At 38.5% G+C, this 21,796-nt stretch overlaps 4 protein-coding genes and 1 pseudogene across 9 annotated transcripts; 3 read left to right on the forward strand and 2 right to left on the reverse strand.

The window, feature by feature from the left end:
- Positions 1-650: 650 nt before the first annotated feature.
- On the reverse strand, positions 651-4,751 carry LOC120156752 (peptidyl-prolyl cis-trans isomerase FKBP62-like). The gene is made up of 13 exons (XM_039168012.1): positions 4,349-4,751; positions 4,159-4,245; positions 3,815-4,072; positions 3,625-3,705; positions 3,448-3,528; positions 3,147-3,341; positions 2,653-2,742; positions 2,392-2,567; positions 2,024-2,146; positions 1,787-1,933; positions 1,216-1,343; positions 1,019-1,139; positions 651-852 (listed from the first exon to the last, which is right to left on the reverse strand). The coding sequence occupies exons 1-13, from the start codon at positions 4,551-4,553 to the stop codon at positions 727-729; spliced, it is 1,818 nt and encodes a 605-aa protein (XP_039023943.1). The 5' UTR covers positions 4,554-4,751; the 3' UTR covers positions 651-726.
- Positions 4,752-6,480: 1,729 nt separating this feature from the next.
- On the reverse strand, positions 6,481-6,841 carry LOC120156785 (the record flags this gene model as incomplete). Its single annotated transcript, XM_039168041.1, has 1 exon — positions 6,481-6,841. A coding segment is annotated over one exon (336 nt), but the record flags the coding sequence as incomplete, so codon positions are not given.
- A 19-nt stretch (positions 6,842-6,860) lies between these two features.
- Positions 6,861-8,183, forward strand: LOC120156786 (annotated as a pseudogene).
- Positions 8,184-17,506: 9,323 nt separating this feature from the next.
- Positions 17,507-19,231, forward strand: LOC120156795. Of its 2 annotated transcripts, XM_039168057.1 has the most exons (5): positions 17,507-17,710; positions 17,794-17,983; positions 18,064-18,129; positions 18,300-18,404; positions 19,170-19,220. In XM_039168057.1, the coding sequence occupies exons 1-4, from the start codon at positions 17,679-17,681 to the stop codon at positions 18,309-18,311; spliced, it is 300 nt and encodes a 99-aa protein (XP_039023988.1). In that variant the 5' UTR covers positions 17,507-17,678; the 3' UTR covers positions 18,312-18,404; positions 19,170-19,220. The 2 variants fall into 2 exon arrangements, with proteins under 2 accessions (XP_039023988.1, XP_039023987.1); XM_039168056.1 differs by having other exon boundaries at positions 18,064-18,404; positions 19,170-19,231.
- Positions 19,232-19,306: 75 nt separating this feature from the next.
- Positions 19,307-21,790, forward strand: LOC120156793. Of its 5 annotated transcripts, none has more exons than XM_039168051.1 (7): positions 19,307-19,383; positions 19,667-19,817; positions 20,257-20,310; positions 20,500-20,596; positions 20,786-20,908; positions 21,296-21,519; positions 21,620-21,790. In XM_039168051.1, the coding sequence occupies exons 2-7, from the start codon at positions 19,797-19,799 to the stop codon at positions 21,641-21,643; spliced, it is 543 nt and encodes a 180-aa protein (XP_039023982.1). In that variant the 5' UTR covers positions 19,307-19,383; positions 19,667-19,796; the 3' UTR covers positions 21,644-21,790. The 5 variants fall into 5 exon arrangements, with proteins under 5 accessions (XP_039023982.1, XP_039023984.1, XP_039023986.1 ...); XM_039168053.1 differs by having other exon boundaries at positions 19,667-19,812; positions 20,528-20,596; XM_039168052.1 differs by having other exon boundaries at positions 19,308-19,383; positions 19,677-19,817.
- Positions 21,791-21,796: the final 6 nt, after the last annotated feature.

Here is a 21,796-nt window from a genome sequence, read left to right on the forward strand (position 1 = left end):
TAGCCATCAGACCCGTTGGCTGCGTTGTCCGTATTAACCTTTACTTGCTGACAGACATTTCAATGAAATCCACGTTGAGAACCTTTTGGTTACGACGCAGCCAAAGCAAATAGCATATTGTTCCCGACATTCAAAACTTTGTTCATCAATTTGAACGAGCTACGATAAACCGTATGTTAAATGACCCACTTAATCGAACGATCAAAAGTCCGAGAATTTAATCATGTAGATTTATTGTTTTGTTTCTGGAAAAGAGCCATAGTTTAGCCCATGGAAGTGAAAAACAAATCGTGAGAATAGTTTGAAATTTTTTTACCACCATGAAGAATGACCGACGAAGCTCACCAAGATGATGATCAACGGCCCGATCCAAAGTTTTTTCCCAAGAAAGCGTAGAATGATTTTCTTAAAAATTATAAATTACATAACAAATGGATCAAGTCAGGTTGGATCCGACCAAGCTCTGCATCTTGACTCCCGTGCGATCCAAATCGTACTGCATTTTATTATGTTTTATTTTTTTGTGTCTAAATTACAAGTCTAGACCTCCTATTGTCGCGTGTTGTTCAATTTAGCAATTTTGAATGATTTCTTTACTAATTATCCCTTTCATTTCCAGTTCCTTTTAATTTAGCCATGTTTTAAAAAAATTATCTTCTTTAAAAAGTACCTTCAAAAACTTCTTAAAATTGTGATTTTATGGATATTCTAAAATTATCCATTTTCTCAACTCTGATCAACGGCCATTCTATCTTCAGAAGGTGTTGAAGGCTCACCCATGCATTCCGTTTCCACTGAGGCTGCTGCAACATCAACACTCTTCTCATGCTCTGGTTTCTCAACCTTCAATTTCTGCCAAAAAAATATTCAAATAGATTCATCTCGATGTTAATTGACAAACAGTGTCTAGCATGCAGTTCATCACAGATATAAGTTATGGAGTTGCTGCAGGATTCTTTTCCTCAGGATGATTGTTTGATCATTCATCAAATATAAAACATTGTTGAACACCACTCACCTTTATGGGCACAGATGGGTCCTTCGACACACGTGCAAACATGTTGGTAAAGAGTTTAGCATCCCTCTTGTTGCTTTCAACTTGGAGTTGTGTCAGTGTCTTCTGAAGTAGCTTTACCTCCCTGGCAAATGTAACAAACACGACTATGGCAACTTAGCAATTACAATGAAACTTGCATATCAAAGTTCAATATTTACTTGTTTTGGGGGTCAGCCTCAAGAGCTTTCTTGATGTCAAATTCAGCTGAAAGTAAATCTGAAATTTCCATGTAGGCTTGTGCCCGCCTATACAGAGCTTTCACATTGTGGGACTCGAAATCTAGTACCTATAGGAAGATCAAAATTTAAAAATAAAATAAGACACCTTTTTTCCAGCTAATCAACCTGGGGAAAATCTACGTGGTCTTCAACGCTAGATATAGAACATAAAACAATGATGGCTTTTGTGCTTCCACTGCGGAGCTAAATGTGTATACACATTCAGAAAGCCAGTGATAATATGAGATACACCGCCATGGAGAGGCTCTTTCACTATCACATATGTCAAACCATAAAAGGCCCAAAGTAAATATATAATATAAGAGATGCAGAAGTAGATTCCTGGTTTTAATGGCAACAGAGGTTGTCCGTAAAGGAGGTTGATTTTTGTAAATTACTTTGTTCATGCTCTCTAGTGACCAGTTTCCAAGACATTTATTACCATTTTAACAAGGGGAATGGTCAACCATTTCAATTCTATTAGATTGCTCTTGAAAACCAGGCAACTTACCTTGGAACATAACTGGATTGCCCCCTGGAAATCACTTAGTTTGAGGCTACATGCTGCACCATTCAACCAGCAAGAAATCCTCAATGCTTTCACTAATTTTTGCTCATCATCCCGAAAGAGTCCATCTTCACTGACATAGTCCACAGCCTAATAGCATACAGGATAGTTAGCAGGAAATAATTATTTGAAACATGAAGACTCATAGTTTAATCAGACAAAAACAATGCTTGAGATTACCTTATCATACTTTTTTCCCGCTCGTTGGTAGTTCCCATTTTTAAAGAGTATATTCCCTTCTTCTTTCTTTACCCCAGCAGCCTCAATTTTCTCTTTACTATTAAGTTCCCATGGGGCTTTTTCCTATTAAGTTCATTATGCAGATGCAAAACTCAGTAGATAAACACTTCCAACCTCAGCCCCAGAACGACACGGGGGCGGGGATGAGGTAAGAATCCCAAATATACGAGGACATTAGATCAAGATTTAGAGGAGAATTTAGACCCCACATAGCAAAACTAGAGATCAGTGCCTATGGAAATACTTGCTACAAAGTACTAACTAAAGGAGCTGCATGTTTAACAAGTCTACATGGCTACAGTATTCACCTTAACAAAATACAACATTTCAACTTCATAGATTAGGTTTGAAGAAGGTGGGACTACAGCAAGATCCCGCTCTGCTACAACACTACCAAAACCGTACTCTGGACTAACTGTCAACAATGCTCGTTCCCCCTTCTTCATTGTTGCTGCTGCTTGGTCCAAACCCGGAATCACTTGTTCTATTTTTCAAATTGATAAGTAATTAGATATGATCCAAAGTTTATTATTGGCAATCTAGCAAAAATTCAATAAGTGCACAATAACCTTCATCTGTTATAAATTCCAATGGCCGCTCTCCATCAACTCCCTTTTTCTCAAATACAGTACCATCTTCTAACCTAGCGGTATAGCTAACTGCAATTCAAGAGGAAAGTACATAAAGGAGCACTAGTCGAGAAATATTTAGAGCACATAAATTATGCAAGGCCATGGCCTCATGATATAATATACTGATTGAGTCACCTTAATGAAACAATCCATTATCCCAACATTTCCTAAACAAGTTGGCAATAACTTTTTTTGTGTCCAATTTCATTTCTTGCCGAAAGAGCAAGCAAAGACATACACTTAAAGCTGTTGCACGCCATAAACCTTTAAGATAATCCAATTTATCATCACATATCATATACCTTCAAGATACGATCCAGTATTGATCCCTTACCAAATCTAGGTGGAAATTGGAACAATATCACTACCTATGAACCTAGTTTGATTTGGATGAACACTGATAAGATACTGTAATGGGTGACTGTACTTACTAGTTACTGCAGCACCTTCATTTGCAACAAGAGCACCCTCTCCCTCTTTCAAAATCTTTTTGAATACCTTAGAATCACCAGTAACATCAATAACAGGCTTGAAAGACACCAATTCCAATTCAATGTTCAAAACTGAATTTGGAGTGATACTTGGGAACCCATCAGTGGTATCCTTCCCCTTCTCTCCAAAAGCATCTGCATTGAACTCAATACATTATAAAACTTGGAAGTATATGTCTCTAGGAATAGAAGTCGATCAAGACTAGAATTGCAGTAGACCAATTATCAGATGACGACATACACTTAGGTTGAACGATTAGTTTAACCTTCTCTCCCCTTTTCATTGTTACGGTTGTTTTTGTCAATGCAGAACAAAAATGACCTGCAAGAGCAGAAAACATGTTGAAAACTTCCATTTATAAGAAGTACAATATCTCTTCCCAACTGCCATAAAAGCCAAATATTCAACTAAAATTACCGTCTTTCACATAGAACTCATATCCTTCTTCGGGAGTTTTTGCAACAATAGTCCCATCAACAAGCGCCACTTGATACTTGACTGCATAAAGAAAAGGAAGAAATATAAAAGCAAACACTATAAACCTCCAATGAATCACTTTAAAGGCAAAGCAAATAAAAAAAATTCACTATTTAAGAGTTCAATATACCAAGAACTTCATCTAAATCACTAGCCCGTTCATTCCTCTCTCCCTTCTCCATAATCTTCTTAATGATACCACCATCTTTGCATATATCCACCACCGTTATCCAAGAAAGAAGTTCTACATCAAATTGTATAATAGAATCAGGTGGGATGCCTTCACCACCTTCAGATTCATAACCAAAACCTGGAGGCAACGTGAACAATACGCGTTCCCCCTTCTTCATAGTTGCAATTCCATGATCCAAACCACAGGCCACTTGACCTATCAAACCCATTAAAACATAAATTAAGCTTAAATAAAACAGTTAATCAAGCAGCACCATCAAGATTAAACCAGCCAACACTCACCTTCACCAAGCTTAAACGTCACTGGTTCACCATTATCCCTTGTGGAACAAAACTTTGTCCCGTCAAGCAAAGTACCCACAAAATGAACTGCATAGTCTCTATCACCCTTTACTCAAAAAATCAAATAATTCCAAAAGAAAAAAAAAACCTTTTAAAAAATGAAGTCCAGAAATAAATATAATGAAATTACCGGTGACTTCGTCGCCAAACTCAGGCGTTTCCCAATGGATACCATTTTTTAGGAGCTTTTTCTTGATACCAGTATTACCCAACTCTCTCTCCTCGCCCACCTTGAGAGGCGGAGCTGATTCAATTTCCTCCCCGGGTTCCTCGTCGAGCTCATCTTCACCCTGAATATCTGACACGTTGGATCCTTTCCCTTTCTCCACTTCCATCGAATTGGGTTCCTTTACTGGCGAGAGAGTAAAGTAAATGACTTATGAGGTGCTCGTGAAGCGAAATGAATTTCGGGGAACAAAGGACGATCAGACAAAACACTGAATAAGTGAAGATTGTTGAAATTAATGAATGATGTGGCGGGACGCTGATGCGACTGTTGGGAAGTGTTCTATGTTCGGCCCTGTATCTGTGTCACTTGCTTGGTCAGTTTGTGCATTTGTTAAGTTTTCTGGAGGTAATGGATTACTGGTTTGCTTTCAAGTTTCTAGACTTTTCATTCAGTTCATAAATGTTAGCCCATATATAGTTTCAAACAAGTCATTGAACTTGTGAGGCCCAAACTTAACGATGTTGAAATTAGCTCATGTTTAACTGCCTTGTTCTGTGTTTGTTTCACTCATATTTAGTTTTGGGTATAGTGTCACTAGCTTAATGAAATGATTTTCGTCTTTTAACTCATATAATAATCATTAATTAGCACAAATCAGCCGACGAATGTGGGTACAAGCAGTTAAGATTTATAAATTTGAGTTTGTAAGGTCAAGTTTGAATCCTACCACTGTTACTCTTGACGAACAATCTGTAAATTTCTATATAAATCTCAATTGGGTCTTAGGTATGCAATGGCTCTGAACTGGGACCTAAACTTTTTGTTATAAAAAAATTAACACAAACCAAACGATCTCATTAATTAAAGATATTTATTGCAAGTCTTTAAATATATACCGTTTTGTATTCATCTCATGATTATCAAAAAATAATTATTATAAAATAGTTTTTAAATGTATCAAAATTTATTATTATTTTATAATATATAATGATTATTTTGTAAAAACTTAATAAATTTAATAATTATTTTATAAAATCTAAAATTTTAATAATTAAAAAAATTATTTTAACATGCTTTAATAATCATTTCTATACTCTGCCTTTTAATTTTTTAGATGTTAAGATTCTTAATCATCTTTCTTTCGTTCTGAGGATATTCGTCTATTCTTTGAATGTTAAGTTTATTTATCTAACTATACTTGTTATAAAATTCTGAACTGAAATAATAATATTGTAATGTTAATTCTATATTAACATAATTAAAAATGATTAAAATACTTTTATAAGATAATTAGTATTATGTCAATTAAACAATGAAATTGATAAGCCAAATGAGCCATGTAGGGTACGTAATATAGTATTTTATTATTTGGTTGAAGTGAAAGATAAAACACTGCGTGGAAACTATCAAATCTTGTATTTGTAAAGTTTTCTATGAGTTGTGTCTTTTGTCTTCCAAAACTGGCTCTATATAAATAAAACGACTGTTTGTAGAAGGGTCTTTCCCGTTTTAGCTTCGTTAGTTTCAGTTCTTAGTTGTGTGTTTGCTGTCACAATTCCTACTACCAAACCACACATATCCTTTCCTGAAGATGGTGAGACACATCTATACTAGATTTGGATGCCATCAAATATAACTCCATTACAGTGTGGGATTTTGTTTTCATCAAAGTGATGACAAAAATAAAGAATGTAAAACACTATTTTTTTTTCCTTTCTAAAATGCGATGCATGTAGACATGTAATAGATATTGTTTCCTGCAATTCCTTGCCTTTGATTTATTATCTTTTTGGCCATCATTGCCACTTGAGACTTTCAACAAATGAGGTCAAATGTTCCTTCTTTGGGAATAAGTTGTCCCAAATCTATTATATTCTGAACAGAGTTTTAAATCGCGATCGTAGTCGTGTTTTTTGTCATTTCAAAATTATTGTGATTGAGGCCGTCGCGGGTGCTATTGAGCGCTATTGCGGATGTAACGGATAACTCAGACGATGACAGAACTATTATATCGCGGACGAATTCGCGTTTTCGGAACTTTTTTTTATACCGTCCGAGAAAACAGCTCAGAACAAAAAAGAGAGAACCTCTTACTCCCCCTTAAATGCTATTACATAATCAATAGGAATCAAAAGGACTTGCTTTTGTGACACCATAGCTTTTGCTTCTCGGATACAACAAATCTCGCTTCTTATCCACAACACCCTCGTTTTCTTCAAATTCACAAGGGTTTTCTTCATCAATTCTTCCCATTGCAACACTGCAGCTCTTTGGCAACCCCATTTGCACCCTCGATCGTTGTTGTTGAAAAAGCATCTCCACTTCCTTCATATGACCCAAACTCCTAACAGATGCAGCTCTAATAAGCTCTTTAAGATCATCGTTCTCACTGGATGCTGCCGAGCTCACACTAAAGCTCCTCGGCAACCCTGCGTATTGCCCGGAACAGCTGCCCTAGGCATGTCCATAGCTGTCACTTGAAGCACAACTTGTCAAACTTCTAACATATAAATCCCTGGCTTTTCCCAACGCTGTGAGAGATGGCATTTTGGGAGGCGGTTGTGGGGTAATATCCACTGGTTTTTCCTCGGAGATATTGGATCTGAAGTTAATGATTGAAGAGCTTGAGTTTGTAGATGTGCCAACGGTTTTCATATGTCCAATTTCTTTGGAGCCAATGCAAATTCCGGTGACTCTTTGCACTGGCCAAACCTATGAATGATCCAACATTCTTAAATGATTTTCCATAGGCCGTTACACTTGTCCCACCACGATGCAAGAGCTCTGGGATGACTCAGTGACTCCAAACAAGATGCTTCAGCAGCTAACTTTTAGTTGGTTTTCTCAAAAGTATTTGGCTATGAAGAAGAGGTCAGAGGATGTCCAAAGAAGGGTCAAAGAGATTTTGGAGATTTTGAAGAAAGTTAAGGGCCAAGCTAGAATTCAAGCGCTTAAGGAGCTTAGGCAAGTGGTTCAGGCTTATGGAACAGCTCACAAGACTGTTATGGAAAATGGAGGCGTTGGTTTGATTTCATTTTTGCTCGGTCCTTTTACAACTCATGCTGTTGGGTCGGAGATAATTGGAGTTTTAGTGAACTTGAATCTAGATTCCAATTTCAAGTCTGATTTGTTGCGACCTGCTAAAATGTCTTTAATGGTGGATATTTTAAATGAATGGTCGATTGAGACCAAGATAAAATGTACGAGGTTGATTAGGATGTTAATGGGGGGAATGATTTTGCATCTGAAAATGTTGCAAGTTTGACTCTTCTAGTTGGGTTGCTGAGATTAGTGAAAGATAAGAATCACCAAAATGGGGTATTGGCTGGATTGAGTTTGCTCAAAGTAATTTGTTCTCATGAATCGGTTAGGAACTCTTTTGTCAAATGTTGGGGCAGTCCCTCAATTGGTTGAGCTGATGCCTGGGTTGAATAATGAGTGTTTGGAATTAGTCCTTTATTTATTGGAGCTTTTTTCAAAAATACCAGAAGGGAGATTGGCTTTGAAAGATTGTCCACGTACCATACCAAATGTGGTGAAATTATTGATGAAAGCTTCGGAAAACTGTACGCAGCTTGCATTGTCAATACTGTGGGCCATTTGCAAGTTTGCACCAGAGGAATGTGCTTCACTTGCTCTGGATGCAGGCCTGGCTGCCAAGCTACTTCTAGCTATACAGAGTGGTTGCAATCCTGTTTTGAAGCAAAGGTTGGTCGAGTAGTTGAAATTGTGTAGCCTAAATTACACGACTACCATCTTTATTTCCAAGTGTAACCTCACAAGAACGATTCAATGAAGGAAAATCGCAGCTTGTTTGTTATTCTTGTATCAATACAACAAATGGGGCTGACGAGCTTTCTGTTTTCGAGAGCTATATGAAAGGAGATGGGTCTCTAAGGTACCCATTTCTCTCTCTCATCTGTACACTAGAGAATTTCCGTCATATTATTGTTTCATATCAAGCACCAGCATAATGTGGATTAAAGAATTGAAGTTGGCGTAGTTTACCAATCAATTTTCTGTATGCTCAAGTTTCGATCCATATTGTCCTATAACTCCCAACAAGGTTTTGATTCAAATTTGCTTGTCTTACTGGTTTTTTGTTGTTTCAATCACATGAGGAAATGTAATTGCATACTCTTATAATGAGCTGAATGGGGTTGGGAAATGATGATAAAGAAGGAAATGATACGAGGAATGGGATTTCTGTTGGCATTTGTGTTTAGGATTTCTGGGTAATCCTGCCTGATTGATCCCGATATTTTCTTCATCTCTGTAAGGCTTATGTGAAAATTTACATTTGTATACCATGGTTCAAAGAGTTCTCGTTTGTCTTGAATCTTAAACTTTTTGTAGAGATTGTAAAACCGTTCTAGGTTGCTATCTAATAAAACTCTGCAAAACCTATTTGAATTGCTGAATTGAAACTGCCTTGAGCTGGAATTTTTTTCTTTACATAAATGCTTATATTCTAAAGGAGATGAACTCTAAGACTGTAGAGCAAATTTGAGGGAACTCGCATAAATTTTCAAGGAAAAATGATTTGGTCAAGGGGTACCCCATGTCTTCATTTACTTTTTTGAAAGAAAATCTGGTGGGCTCATTTCATCATTTGAATCAAAACTGTTAGCAATAGCTTGAAGGTGAGGCTTTTGCTGAAAAGAAGTTTCTCTACAGATAGCAGCAGTGCTGGCTGCTGGTATGGATATGCAATGGAAACTGGGATCTTCTTGAGTGGAGGCGAATGAGTCAACTTTGCCTAGCTTCTTCAACATAAATGATGTTCAAGTTGGAGGATGCTTTTGAAAAGTATATTTAATTGAAGATGATGCATTACATAGAGTAGAATGATTAGTTCCAAGTTTTCAAGGAGGGGATAGCCCTGGATTCCACTTTCCTTGTCACGAATGCATGCACACTCACGCCCCTTTTCCATTGAAAACAACACACATTTGTGCAGGTGGGAAAAAGTGAGGAAAATCTTGTCCACCCTCTAAAGTAGAGCCAGCTGAGGAGCCCTGCCATTGCACCCTTCTCCAATATCTCAACCAAAGTGCCAAGAATCTGATCAAATGCATTGTTGCCCTTTTGAATGGAGACTCGGCGACTCTCAATTCAAATTTATTTAATTAAAGATTATAAGGCTATATTTTTTTGGTACACTTGAAACCTTACTAACGAAGTTGGAAGGGAAAAGGGCTAAGATCGAACCTTCAATTTCCAAGGCAACTTGCAGTATTGAACCCTGTTATACCATCCCCGAAGTCCTCCGAAAACAGTCCAAGACCATCTCAAAAGTTGGCGGCTAATAGTTAACTTGAGGTAATAAATTGATAACTACTGCGTCACCGATAAAAACCCTATTCAGGATGCTAAGCCGAATTATATTTTACAGCCACCCGTCTTTAAGCTGGATATCCTGCCTCTAGTTGTCATGTCTATCTTTTTCAAGTTCAAAGTATTCTCAATTGTCTTATCAATTTAAGTCTCAACTCTCATTAACTATTCTTGATCATATTACCTTACAACTCTTCATTTAAATTAAAAAAATGAACCGTAATTGAACACAACCAACATTCATCCCACCCGTTAAACATTAACGAACTCATACAAGCTTTACTCTTAAGCCAGTGTAAGCTGATAAAGTTTATTTTATTTAAAATTTTTCTTAAATGTTTTTTAAAGTGTTTTACAAATAAATTTTAAAATAATAGTAGAGATAAAATTTGATATGGTAAGAATTAGGGACAGATGCAGTAATTTGTGTCAGGGGATACGAACATAAAAAATGTATTAAAAATTTAGGGGGTGTGAGATTATAAATTCTTAGGTGTGTGAAATTAAATAATTCATATAAAATATAAAAAAAATCCTAATATATTAGGGAATTTAAAATTTTTAGAGAACACCCCTGCACCCATTGGTCCATTGTGAACAATATCACAGGTTCCATTTAGTAATTTGGTTATATATAAAAATATAGTCATAGCAATAAATACAATTATTACTTATGATGAGATGACTAATCCAAAGCATCAAAACAATGTGAGAGACACATTGGTCTCCTTCTATAATGGTACTTTTGCAACTCTGGTGAAACTACGTCAAGTGTTAACAAGTTTGAACTCGAACACAAGTTCAATTCTTAATCACAGTGAGAATGCAGGTATAACGAGAGGTGGCTTCGAGAATGAAGAACTTTTAAAAAGAGTGAAAGAAGGAAGCTCATTTGATAGTAATGGGTGGTTTGATAAGGTCTCATCCACACTGGCGATTCCCTGCAATAGGAAGTTCGTGGTTGACGTTACCGGAAGGGTGACCTTTGAAACAATTAGGTTCATACTGGAGTTCCTATTGTGGAAGCCTTCGGATGGTTTGAGAAGAAGCACTCATGTTGTCCATACGGTGGTTGTGCAAAGGGGATAGAATGTAATAAGATATATCGGTGCAAAGTCGTCTGTTATTGTCACCATTTGTCTTGCTTTGTACTTTAGATACTTGGGTGGCAGTAAGGTTGTCTTGCCTGCAAGAATTGATTTGTTCAGTCTTTTCATGGAAACACAGCAAGGTTGCCTTGCAGATTTGTCTCCTGCAAATAAAATGTATTGACTGAGGTTCGTGAAGTTCATTTTTGTTGTTATTGGTATTTCTTTATGAGGTATATAATGGTTTCCTCCAAACCATTAGCATCATTTGTTGAAGTATGAGTGCATACGTGGTAGGAGCGGCAGCTAGTGTATGTGGGAACTGTGAGTTAGTTAGTTGTTATTCAAGTTAGTCAAGCAGTTAGAGGTTGGTTACGAGTTGGTAAAGCTGTTATGCAAGCTTTCATGTATAAAAAACTGATGTACTACCTTGATGAATAACAAGTTCAGTTACTTCACTTAGTATTCTGTTAAACTTGAGTATAAATCACAACATGGTATCAGACGCTGGTGATTTGGTGGCGTGGTAAAGGTCTGCTCGTGGACGGTTGAGCATACGTTGTGATATGATGCCTCCGGTCTCTCCGCTTCCTAGTGGTGGTGTGAACAGTTCGATTACTCGGGACTTGCCTCGAAAGGGTTCACGAACAAACGACTGAGCGTTGTTCTTGATGATAGAAATTTCTTGTTGTGGAAACAACAAGTACTGTTAAAGGTGAGGAGTCATGACTTGAGAAGCTACTGTCTGGCTCGGTTGTTCCTCCGCCTGCAATGGTTGTGCTCGATGATGGTACAACAGCTGAGAATGAGGATTATGAGGTTTTCGTGGCACAAGACAGTGCATTGGCCTCATGATTGTTATCTACGGTCAGTCCATCCTTGCTGCCACATCTAGTGGGGGTAGAAACGGCTGCGCAAGTGTGGAACACTATAAACAAGATTTTTGTCTGTAAATCAACGACGGCGGTGATGAATCTGCACTATCAACTAAAATCAGTTCATCAGGGTGAGTTAGGGATGCATGTACATATCCCAAGTTAAAGAGATATGTGATGCGCTGGCTTCGTGTGGCAGACCGGTGTCCGATCTTGAACACATTGCCACGATCTTGAATGGTTTATCAGCAGAATATAGGCCGGTTTTGACGGTGCTGTCGACCAGTGGTGATACGTTGACGTTGGAAGGTGTAGTCTCGGTGCTTATTGATGCTGAGACTCAACAGAAAAACTTCACTCGATTTGACAGTGTTGTTGTTGCTGCCAATGTGGCGCACGTAAAGAATGCTGTGAGTAATAGGTATGATCGATACGATCATCAAGATCAAGTCAAGACAGACAGGAACACAAACTATAACAATCAGTCTGCTCGTGGTCGAGGGCGTGCCAAGGTTCAGTGTCAATTGTGTGGGAAAAATGGCCACCTTGTCAACCGATGCTGGTACAGGTTTGACAAGTCATTTTCTGGTGTAGATGAACCAGATGCGAAAAGTATGCCAAGGAACAGCTGCCTACGGCCAATGTGTGTCATTATAGTTCCAATGCTTGTGTCTGTACAAGTAAGCCAAGTGGAAGTCCAGGAGGTCTGGAGAGTCAAGACCGACTTAGACCACTTGCCAATGTAGCCGTAACGAGCTCTTCCCCTGCCTCGTGGTTTGTAGATTCCGGAGCTACTCACCACGTGACCTCTGATGATGCTGAGATTGTGGATGGATCAGATTACACAGGTGCTGGTAAGCTAACTATTGGCAATGGTGCCGGTCTTTCAATTGCTAAAATTGGTCGAACTTCGATTCACACTGCATCTCGGTCTTTAGTACTAAGTGACTTATTACATGTGCCTTCAATAACTAAGAAATTAATATCTGTGTCCAAGCTTGCTAGGGACAACAGAGTATTTTTGGAATTTCATGCTGGCTACTGTGTGGTTCGGGATGAAAAGTCGGGTGTTGTGTTGCTGCGAGGGCGAGAAGCTGGTGGCTTGTATGAGTTTGATGGTTTTCTGGCTCGGCGTAATAAAGATGCTGAAGCGAATTTGGCTCATAAGTCTAGTAGTAGTAGTAGTCAATATGTACTGTGGCATGATTGTTTAGGTCATCCGTCTCATAAGGTATTGATGCAAGTTTGTAAACACTGTAACATTTCTTTACCAAGTAATGTCAATAAAGAAATGCTTCCGTCATGTGTTCCATGCCATATGGGCAAAAGCCACAAGCTCCCGTTTAGTGCATATGAAACTCAGTATAAGAATCCGTTTCAGCTAGTTTTTACTGACCTATGGGGTCCGAGGCATATTGTGTTGAATGGATTTAAGTACTATGTGTCGTTTGTAGACGCGTGCTCGAGACATACCTGGGTGTACCTGCTGAAAGAAAAAGGGCAGGCAGTTCGAGCATTTCAGTTGTTTCAACAACTAGTGCATACACAATTTGGACAGGTGATTAAAGCGGTGTAGAGTGACTGGGGAGGTGAGTTTCGCTCTCTCTTGGCTGTGCTTGCTCGGTGTGGGATTCAACATCGAGTGACGTGTCCACACACATCCCAGCAAAATGGGGTTGTAGAGAGAAAGCACAGACATATTTTCGAGATGGCGCTGACACTACTAGCTCGAGCCTCTCTACCCTTGAAGTTATGGTCATTTGCGGTTGTAACAGTTGCACATTTGATTAACAGATTGCCAACTAAGGTACTTCAAGGACGTACGCCGTTTGAGAAATTGTTTGGGAAACCACCAACGTATGATCACCTAAGGGTGTTTGGGTGTAGGTGTTTTCCTCACTTACGGTTGTTTCAGCCCTATAAGCTTGCGTACAGGTCGCAACCGTGTGTTTTCCTGGGCTACAGTGTAAGTCATCGAGGATATCAATGTTTAGCGCCTGACGGACAAGTCTATATGTCTCGCCATGTAGTTTTTGATGAGCAGGTATTTCCGTTTGCTGAACATGTGGATAAGAAACGGTTGACGGATTCAGGAAGTTTGGGTTCTGGGGTGTCGCTGATGGTGGTCCCTGGTGCTCGGCGTGTCTGTGGTAGTGCCCTGCAGGAGTATGCAAGGAGTGGTGAGACTGGATGTGGTAGAACTGGGCATACACCAGTGTACAGTGGGGTAGTGTCTGAGGTTGCTTCCAGTAGCAGTACTGATCGATCTAGTTAGAATGTTGCTACTAGTACAGGTGAGAGTGTGGCGAATGTAATGCCAGAACAGGTAGAGCAGCCTGATGAGCTGCTGATGGGTGAGTCGGTTCAAGCTGATGTATATGGTCAGTGTGAAGGTGGCATAGCACGTTCATGGGTGGAAATGAACACCCGATGGTCACTCGCAGTAAACGAGGTATTTTCAAACCGAAAGTGCTTGTTACAGGTTAAAGGAAGTGCTAGTGAGCCGTGCACGATCAGTCAGGCTCTTAGAGAACCAAAGTGAAAAGAGGCTGTGCTTGCTGAATATGATGCTCTAGTAAGGAATGGCACGTGGGTGCTTGAACCGTTACCAGAAGAGAGAGCAGTGGTTGGGTGTAAATGGCTGTTCAAAATTAAGTATAATGCTGATGGATCCGTGCTGAGGCATAAAGCTCGGTTGGTGGCTCGAGGTATTCAAAGGTACCGGGTCGTGACTTCACTGATACGTTCAGTCCAGTAGTAAAAGCCACCACGGTGAATGTTGTACTGTCACTGCAGTGATGCGTGGGTGGAGCTTGAGGCAGGTGGACGTGAATAACGCCTTCCTCAATGGTGAGCTTGGTGAAGAAGTCTACATGGTGCAACCACCAGGCTTTGAACAAATGGTGAGTGATGGCACTCGGCTGGTTTGTAAGTTGAAAAAGGCATTGTATGGGTTGCGTCAAGCGCCACGAATGTGGTATGTAAAGTTGCGTCGGTTTTTACTGGAATTGGGGTTCTGTGGTACAGCAGCTGATGCATCATTATTCGTACGACAAGTTGGTGGAATTCGTACGTTGATCTTGGTGTATGTGGATGATATTATAATTATAGGGGAGTCGAGTGACGCTGTTGATGAGGTTGTTGGGTTGCTCGGCAGGAAATTTTCCTTGAAGGACCTGGGTGAGCTTGGTTACTTCCTTGGTGTTGAGGTCATGAGGTCATCTATCGACTAGTTTTGAGTCAACACAAGTTTATTTGTGAGTTGCTGGAGCAGACAGGAATGCTTGGTGCTAAACCAGCACCAATGCCAATGGTAGTCTCGCCTAAGCTAACGTGTGACGCTGGGAAGTTGCTTACAGATGCATGTATGTATAGAAGTGTGGTTGGTTCCCTGTTATATCTGAGTCATACGAGACCAGATATAGCGTTCAGTGTTAGTAGAGTGGTCCAGTATATGCATCGACCGTGCGATGGTCACTGGCTTGCTGTGAAGCGGATCTTGCGATACTTAAGTGGAATAGTTGACTATGGCTTGGTGTTTCGACCGACTTCTGTGCCCGAATCCTGCTGTCTGACTGTGTTTGATGATGCTGATTGGGCCAGCAACGTTGATGATCGCAGGTCATCTCGGGCTCGTGCGTGTTCCTTGGGTGTAACTTGGTGTCGTGGAGTGCTAGGAGACAGAAAACTGTGGCTCGCTCGACTACAGAGGCCGAATATCGCAGCATTGCTGATACAGTAGCTGAGGTAGTCTGGATTCGGTCGTTACTTTCTGATATGGGTGAAACGGTTGCTATAACTCCTATAGTATGGAGTGACAATACTAGTGCGGTTTCCATGAGCGTGAATACGGTGTTCTATGCTCAGTCGAAGCATATAGAGTTGGATATACATTTTGTACGTGAAAAGGTGGCTTGTGGAGCAATTCAAGTGAACTACGTACCTGCAGAGCACCAGGTTGCTGATGGGCTGACAAAACCGTTGCCAAAATCTACTCATGTGTTGTTTCGACAACAAGTGCAGGTGGCAGAAAAGGAGAGAGCTGAGAAGGACGGGGAGAATGTTGAAGTATGAGTGCATACGTGGTAGGAGCGGCAGCTAGTGTATGTGGGAACTGTGAGTTAGTTAGTTGTTATTCAAGTTAGTCAAGCAGTTAGATGTTGGTTACGAGTCTGGTAAAGCTGTTATGCAAGCTTTCATGTATAAAAGAACTGATGTACTACCTTGATGAATAACAAGTTCAGTTACTTCACTTAGTATTCTGTTAAACTTGAGTATAAATCACAACATCATTCAAATGCATACTCAATTTTTTTCATTGCTTCTGTATACCTTCATTGCTGCTGCACGAACATATATATATGATTTATTTATGTTGTTTACAATTAAACTAACATGGTCTTATTTTCTCCTACAAGAATTCAACTTCATGGCTTCTGATTTTGAGTGTAAATATAATCCACATGAGCAGCAAGGGTTCTTCTCATCAAGCACTCCTCTTTGCCGACTTCTTCACAGTTCTCATCAATATCAACTTTCTCGGCCGCAACTCCCTGCATGAACCAAAACCCGTGGCCTTATCAGTATTAATCAGAGAAATATAATATATGTAAAAAGAGAGATGAAACATACATGGTATTCGGTTAAGAGAGAAGCAGGGTCGTGTCGAACAGCATAACATAGCATAAAATTGAGGAGAAGAGCAGCAGCGAAAAGGGTGTGAAGCTTGGACATAATTTTCCTTTTGGAATTCAAGAGAGAATGTTTAGAGGTGCTTGTTGAAGGTACAAAAGTGATGAGTTTATAAAGGCAGCAGAAGAAAGAAAGACGATTAGGTCAGTCCAAACCCAACCTTAATATTTCGCATGTGTGTGGATATGCTTATGCTTGATCCGTAAAAGTATTATCCGTTTTAATGAGCCATATCAAAGGCTCTTGATCTTCATTTCTCAGTATAGCAAATGAGTAATTGATTGCCTAATGAGAACAAAAGAAATCTGTGGGGATTTTGAAATTTAAGAAGGGTTGGATTATGATATCTTGTAATCCAGGTTTGTCTGCTTTGGATATGATGATCTTGAGTGATTGTGACAAAAAGCGGCAACCATCGCTCCTTTTTTTTTACTATTCTAAATTTGTTAGCTCCATTTTGTATTCACATTACCAAGGCTATGAAAGGTCTTTAACAGGGTCTCCTGTGGAGATGACTCTCCACGGTACAATAACTTTTTCACATTTTATTTTAATTATTATTAATTTTTTATTTTTACTCGTCTTATTTTTTTACAAGATATTATTATACTCTAAAATTAGGGTTATGATTCAATTAGATAATGTAAACTTAAAAAGTTTTACATCTTTTAGGATCGTTGAACGAAAGAAATCAAAGACTGAGATTAACAGTTGAAATGAGAAGATATTTGAAAAAAAACAAAAAGTTAATCTCATTGATTTTTCCTCATCTAACGATCATAGAAAAGTGTTAAATTTTTAGTTTTACACTAGGTGTAAGTGGATTCTAACCCCTAAAATTAATATTTTTATAATTACTCTTTAAAATTTTGGCAGGAGTAGTGATAAATTCTTATTAGTTTAGTCTAATGTGGGCGGTTTGAGTTTCTTATGGACAATTGGAAGAGGTAAAATTCAATATTGGGTTTAATAGTTGAAGTAAGTTGTACCTAAAACTTGGTCTAGTAGCTCAAAAAATACGGGCTCTGCAAAGCTCTTATAAGCAAGCCGACATCGTATGGTTGCTCCTAGCTGGTCTGGCAGTGGACCCAGCTCTCACCGCTTAAACTGAAAGAAAAAGAGAGTCGCGTCTTTCAATTCTCTCTCTGCACGTAACTGGACAAGTAACTACCGATCAAGGTCGCGCCAGTTTTAACTTCGCCCTAAATTGTCCCATCAGTCTCGTAAATTTTCAGAAATTTAAAAAGCATTTAACGGCAAATCCAAAAAACCGCATCTCGTCAACAGCCGAAAGAAGCCATGCTCGGTGTTGGAGAAGAAACCCCTTCCAGGTAAACGCATTCAATATTAAGGTTTATTGACAATATTAACTGTTCACTATTTGTAACTTGTTTTTTTTTAATGTTTTGTGTAGGTTTGATTTACTTAGCATGGTTAGAAAGCACTCTAATCTATTGGGGAAAACGGTGGTGGAAGAAGAAGATGCCTCCGACATTGAAATGGACGGTCAATTTTGGCACGACATCTTCGATCTGTATTTCCTTCGGGGTAAGGAATCCAGACGACTCCAAGACGACGATCTCTTATTTTTCGTGAGAAAATGGGTATCAAATCTGTGTCACTTCTTATTTCAAAAAGGAAGGGGAAAAAACTAAACTAATAGTTTCAATTTTCCCTGCTGTAGAGGGAACATGATTTTAATGATAAGAACGGTGTTGCTCCTTACTTTGTTCGCAGGTGGGCACCTGAGGTAAAACGAAGTCAAAACCAACTTGAATATGCATTGAGTTTCTTTTTTAAGTTGGTTGATTCCTTTTTGCTTTTGTAGTTTTCTTAGCTTTTTGGTATAATGTCCTTGGTGAAATTGTGGCCTATCTTTCATTCATGTTAGATGTAATTTTCTATACTTCTGTGAACCAGTGGATAAATTAGTTGGTGAGAGTTTATCAGAGGTTGATTGGAGGCGCTCGTTTTACTTGAACATGATTGCCCATACTTCGTACTCTGTACGGTGGCAATTTGCAGGTAACTTTTTCACTTCCTTGTCATGTGTCTTGTCCATGCAATGTTGTGCTATTTTGATTATTTTTCTGTATATCAGCTTCATGCTTTACATAGTAATGGTTGATACTTTCCTAAAGTTAATGGTATATTTGTTTCATATTGCTCTAACAATGTCTAATTGTTTCCTTCCCCCTTCCCCCTTGGTGAACTAACTTTTTTGTCACTGAGTTTGTATTTTTGATGTTTAAGAAATAAGACACACACACATATAGAGAGAGACAGAGATGTTCATGTAGATATTTTTCTTTCCCTCTTCTTTATTGATAGGGTCACTGTGTTAGATTATGATTGAAGTTGAACTATGAGTTATTTTCCACTTTTCCCAGTCACATGTCCTTCGAAATCATCAAGTGGGGCAAGATACACCATTGTCTTCTATCTACAAGTAACCCCTGCTTTAATGTAGCTAATGATGTCAGTAACCTTTTGGAGAGATACTTATATCTTTAACTTTTTTAAAATTGTTTGTATTCTTGACCATAAAATCTGTCATCTTGGAGAAAATCTGACCAAATTTTTTCCGAGAATGTTTGCAGCTCACGTACTGTGTCAATTGCTGATTTCATCCTTATTATAATCCATTGATTGCAAATTTATGCAATTTGAATTTAAGAACTTCAATTATTTCTAGCTACATCTAATACTGTCTCTTGCAAAGATTTCAAAATATCGATGCCAACATATGGATGCTGCCTCCTCTAATCCTTTAGTTCTGCTGTCCTGCAGGTTGTGAAGACTGTTTATGCATCTCCTAGATGAGTAAATTTTCATTTGAACTCAAAAAAGGCAAGCTTATCATTAGTAGCAATAGTGGTGAATTGAGTTTTTCTTCAATTTCATGATATTCTTACTAACTTGGATCTAGGAAGTAGAGACAACACCAGCCTATCCGGACATCTGCTTCGCCATAGATGATTTTGATTCCACTTTTGATGCAGTGGTAAATGCTTTTCTTTTCCTTTATGTATGTACTCAACTGTGTATTTATGACCATGTTCTTGCATAACATAAGATTAGATGTGGTATATTGCGCTAACAAGGAGTTGGAACTTGCTATTTGTGTTGCATGTGTAAGGACCAAAGTCACTTCTTTATTTTAAGACTTGCATCCTTCTTGGTCATACAATTGTCCTTTTTTATGACAGTAGGATTCATGAAAAGCAGAAACATTTTGTTAATTGTAGTTCCCCTAGTATGTAGCTGTGCTATTTTTCCTCATGCAGGTCTTGACAGATACAGATCATTGCTACTGTGTGCTCCTTAATGCACTTGATGGGGCGCATTTCCTAGTGAAACAGATACAAATGATAGCTGTTCCAGTACAAATTACCATTGAGAGTAGATGCTAATTCTATGATGATGAAAAATTGTAAGGTTTGGGTCCTTTCTCAGGTCCTTTCGATAATTTATTTGTAGTAGTTCCATGATCAACCAGGTCTTACATCTAAAGGAGATGCTTAGATCTGCTTGGCTTTTATGTCACTTTATGATGTAAATTAGTTTCTGTTATTTACAACATTCTTTATGATGATCAACCAAGTTTGTCACATGACATGAGAAGAAAATTATTTTTCCTACAATATCATTTTAATGTCGCCTATTTTGTTATCATGAATTAGTTTTGAATTTGAAGTTATAATAATATTTTGGTAATCGCTAGCATCAATAGACTGATGCTTCAGTTTTCCAAATTAAAATGGATTTATTCCAGAGCAAAAAAAAATTATTTACTTGTGAAAAGCTGCTTAGAAATTCTATATTTGCCACAAAGATCAGTTTGCATAAACTTACATGCTTCTAACTATTATGGCAGCTTACACTTTTTCTGGATTTGTCAGCTATCAAATGGTTCGGGATGCGTATGATGGTATACCCTTTTTTCTATTTCTGAGATCTGGCTTCTATTTTTATCCTTTCAGAATTCTGTGAAAACCTAGTGCATCAACTGATAAAATACTTCCTACTTTGTTTTTATATGTTGAATCTTGATTAAGAAATTGATTGATATGTAAACATACAAGCATGGCTTACTCTGAATTTGGTTCTTTTACTGCAGTTTGTAACGAATGCATCTTTTACTGCAGTTTGTGAGGTTTGGCACCCTATTGGTGCTTTCTGGTGCAAGATTTCTTCATTTATCAAAAATAATAATGGTAATGTACCTGTAGAAAAACAGACACATTAAGTCTGTAAATTTCCAGTTGATCAAGCTTGATCTAGAATGAAGTATGCAAAACATGTAGACTGCTTAGCTGATTAAACAACTTTTCCCTGGATTTTAGTTTGTTCTTAATGTCCTCTTCATGCTTATTTCGTTCTCATATCATGTGTTTCTTTCTCAGCTGGGCGTTCTGGATTTAAAAGTCTTCTGTCAGTCGGTCATTCCTTTGGTAAAACAGACAGACTTTACATGAAAGGTCCTGGAGGATGTGGACAAGTTGAAGTCACTGTTTCAGGTGTTGCAGGTCGGTAAGAATTTCTATCTTAAATTTGTCTTATAGCATTCACTTTCTTTTGTGTTTCCTCACTTTCTCCAGACTTTATATGGATTAAATGTTGCAACAGACTGTACATTGATCATGACCTTTGTTTTCTCAAGGATTAATGAGTGCTAAACCCAAACAATCAATCATAATGTCACTCTTCAAAGCAATTGACCTGTGAACAAATTGTATGCCCATTACTTTTGGAAATTATTGTGCATGCTTTGTTTCCTTTTTTTCTGATGTTCTTTATTTATCATTTTATGAACAACTGATTCGTTTCATGAATTATGTTAGTTGATTGACCATGTCAAGTGAATGTTGCATGCTAGGGTTTAGTAAAATACTGGATTTATGTTTCTATATCAGACCAAATCAAGCAATATTCTTGCCCCCCTTCATTGATTACGCCAAACAGAGGTCCCAGACTTGGTTCATTGTTCCGTAAAGCAGCTTCTTCCGTCTCTGTGGCAGCAAAGCATGCTTATGTGGCTGCTACTTCAACTTCTGATGAAAAGATGATACCTCTCAAATGCTGCTTAATGTCTATAACGTTGCCCTGGGAACACATTGCTCATGATCTTTTGTTCAAGGTACATATGAACCTTTTATTATTATCACATAAGCTTCCGTCGCTGATTTTTCTCTGCATATCCAATCCAGTGTCTAACCACTACTTGTTTCCAAACTCAGAGAAGTCCTCCCGTGAACTTGTGAATATCTTGTTGAAAAATCTGCAAGACATATGAGTGGATGCAACCTTCAGAAGGGGAAGGAGGGGGGAAGCATTCGAGAAGTAGACATGCAAAATATGTCCGAAATTTTCCACTTTCGGGAGCATGAAAGGAGATTGTCATGTATTGGTTGGGG

Source organism: Hibiscus syriacus, unplaced genomic scaffold (genome assembly GCF_006381635.1).
Source record: "Hibiscus syriacus cultivar Baekdansim isolate YM2019G1 unplaced genomic scaffold, ASM638163v2 tig00111237_pilon, whole genome shotgun sequence".
NCBI lineage: Eukaryota > Viridiplantae > Streptophyta > Magnoliopsida > Malvales > Malvaceae > Hibiscus > Hibiscus syriacus.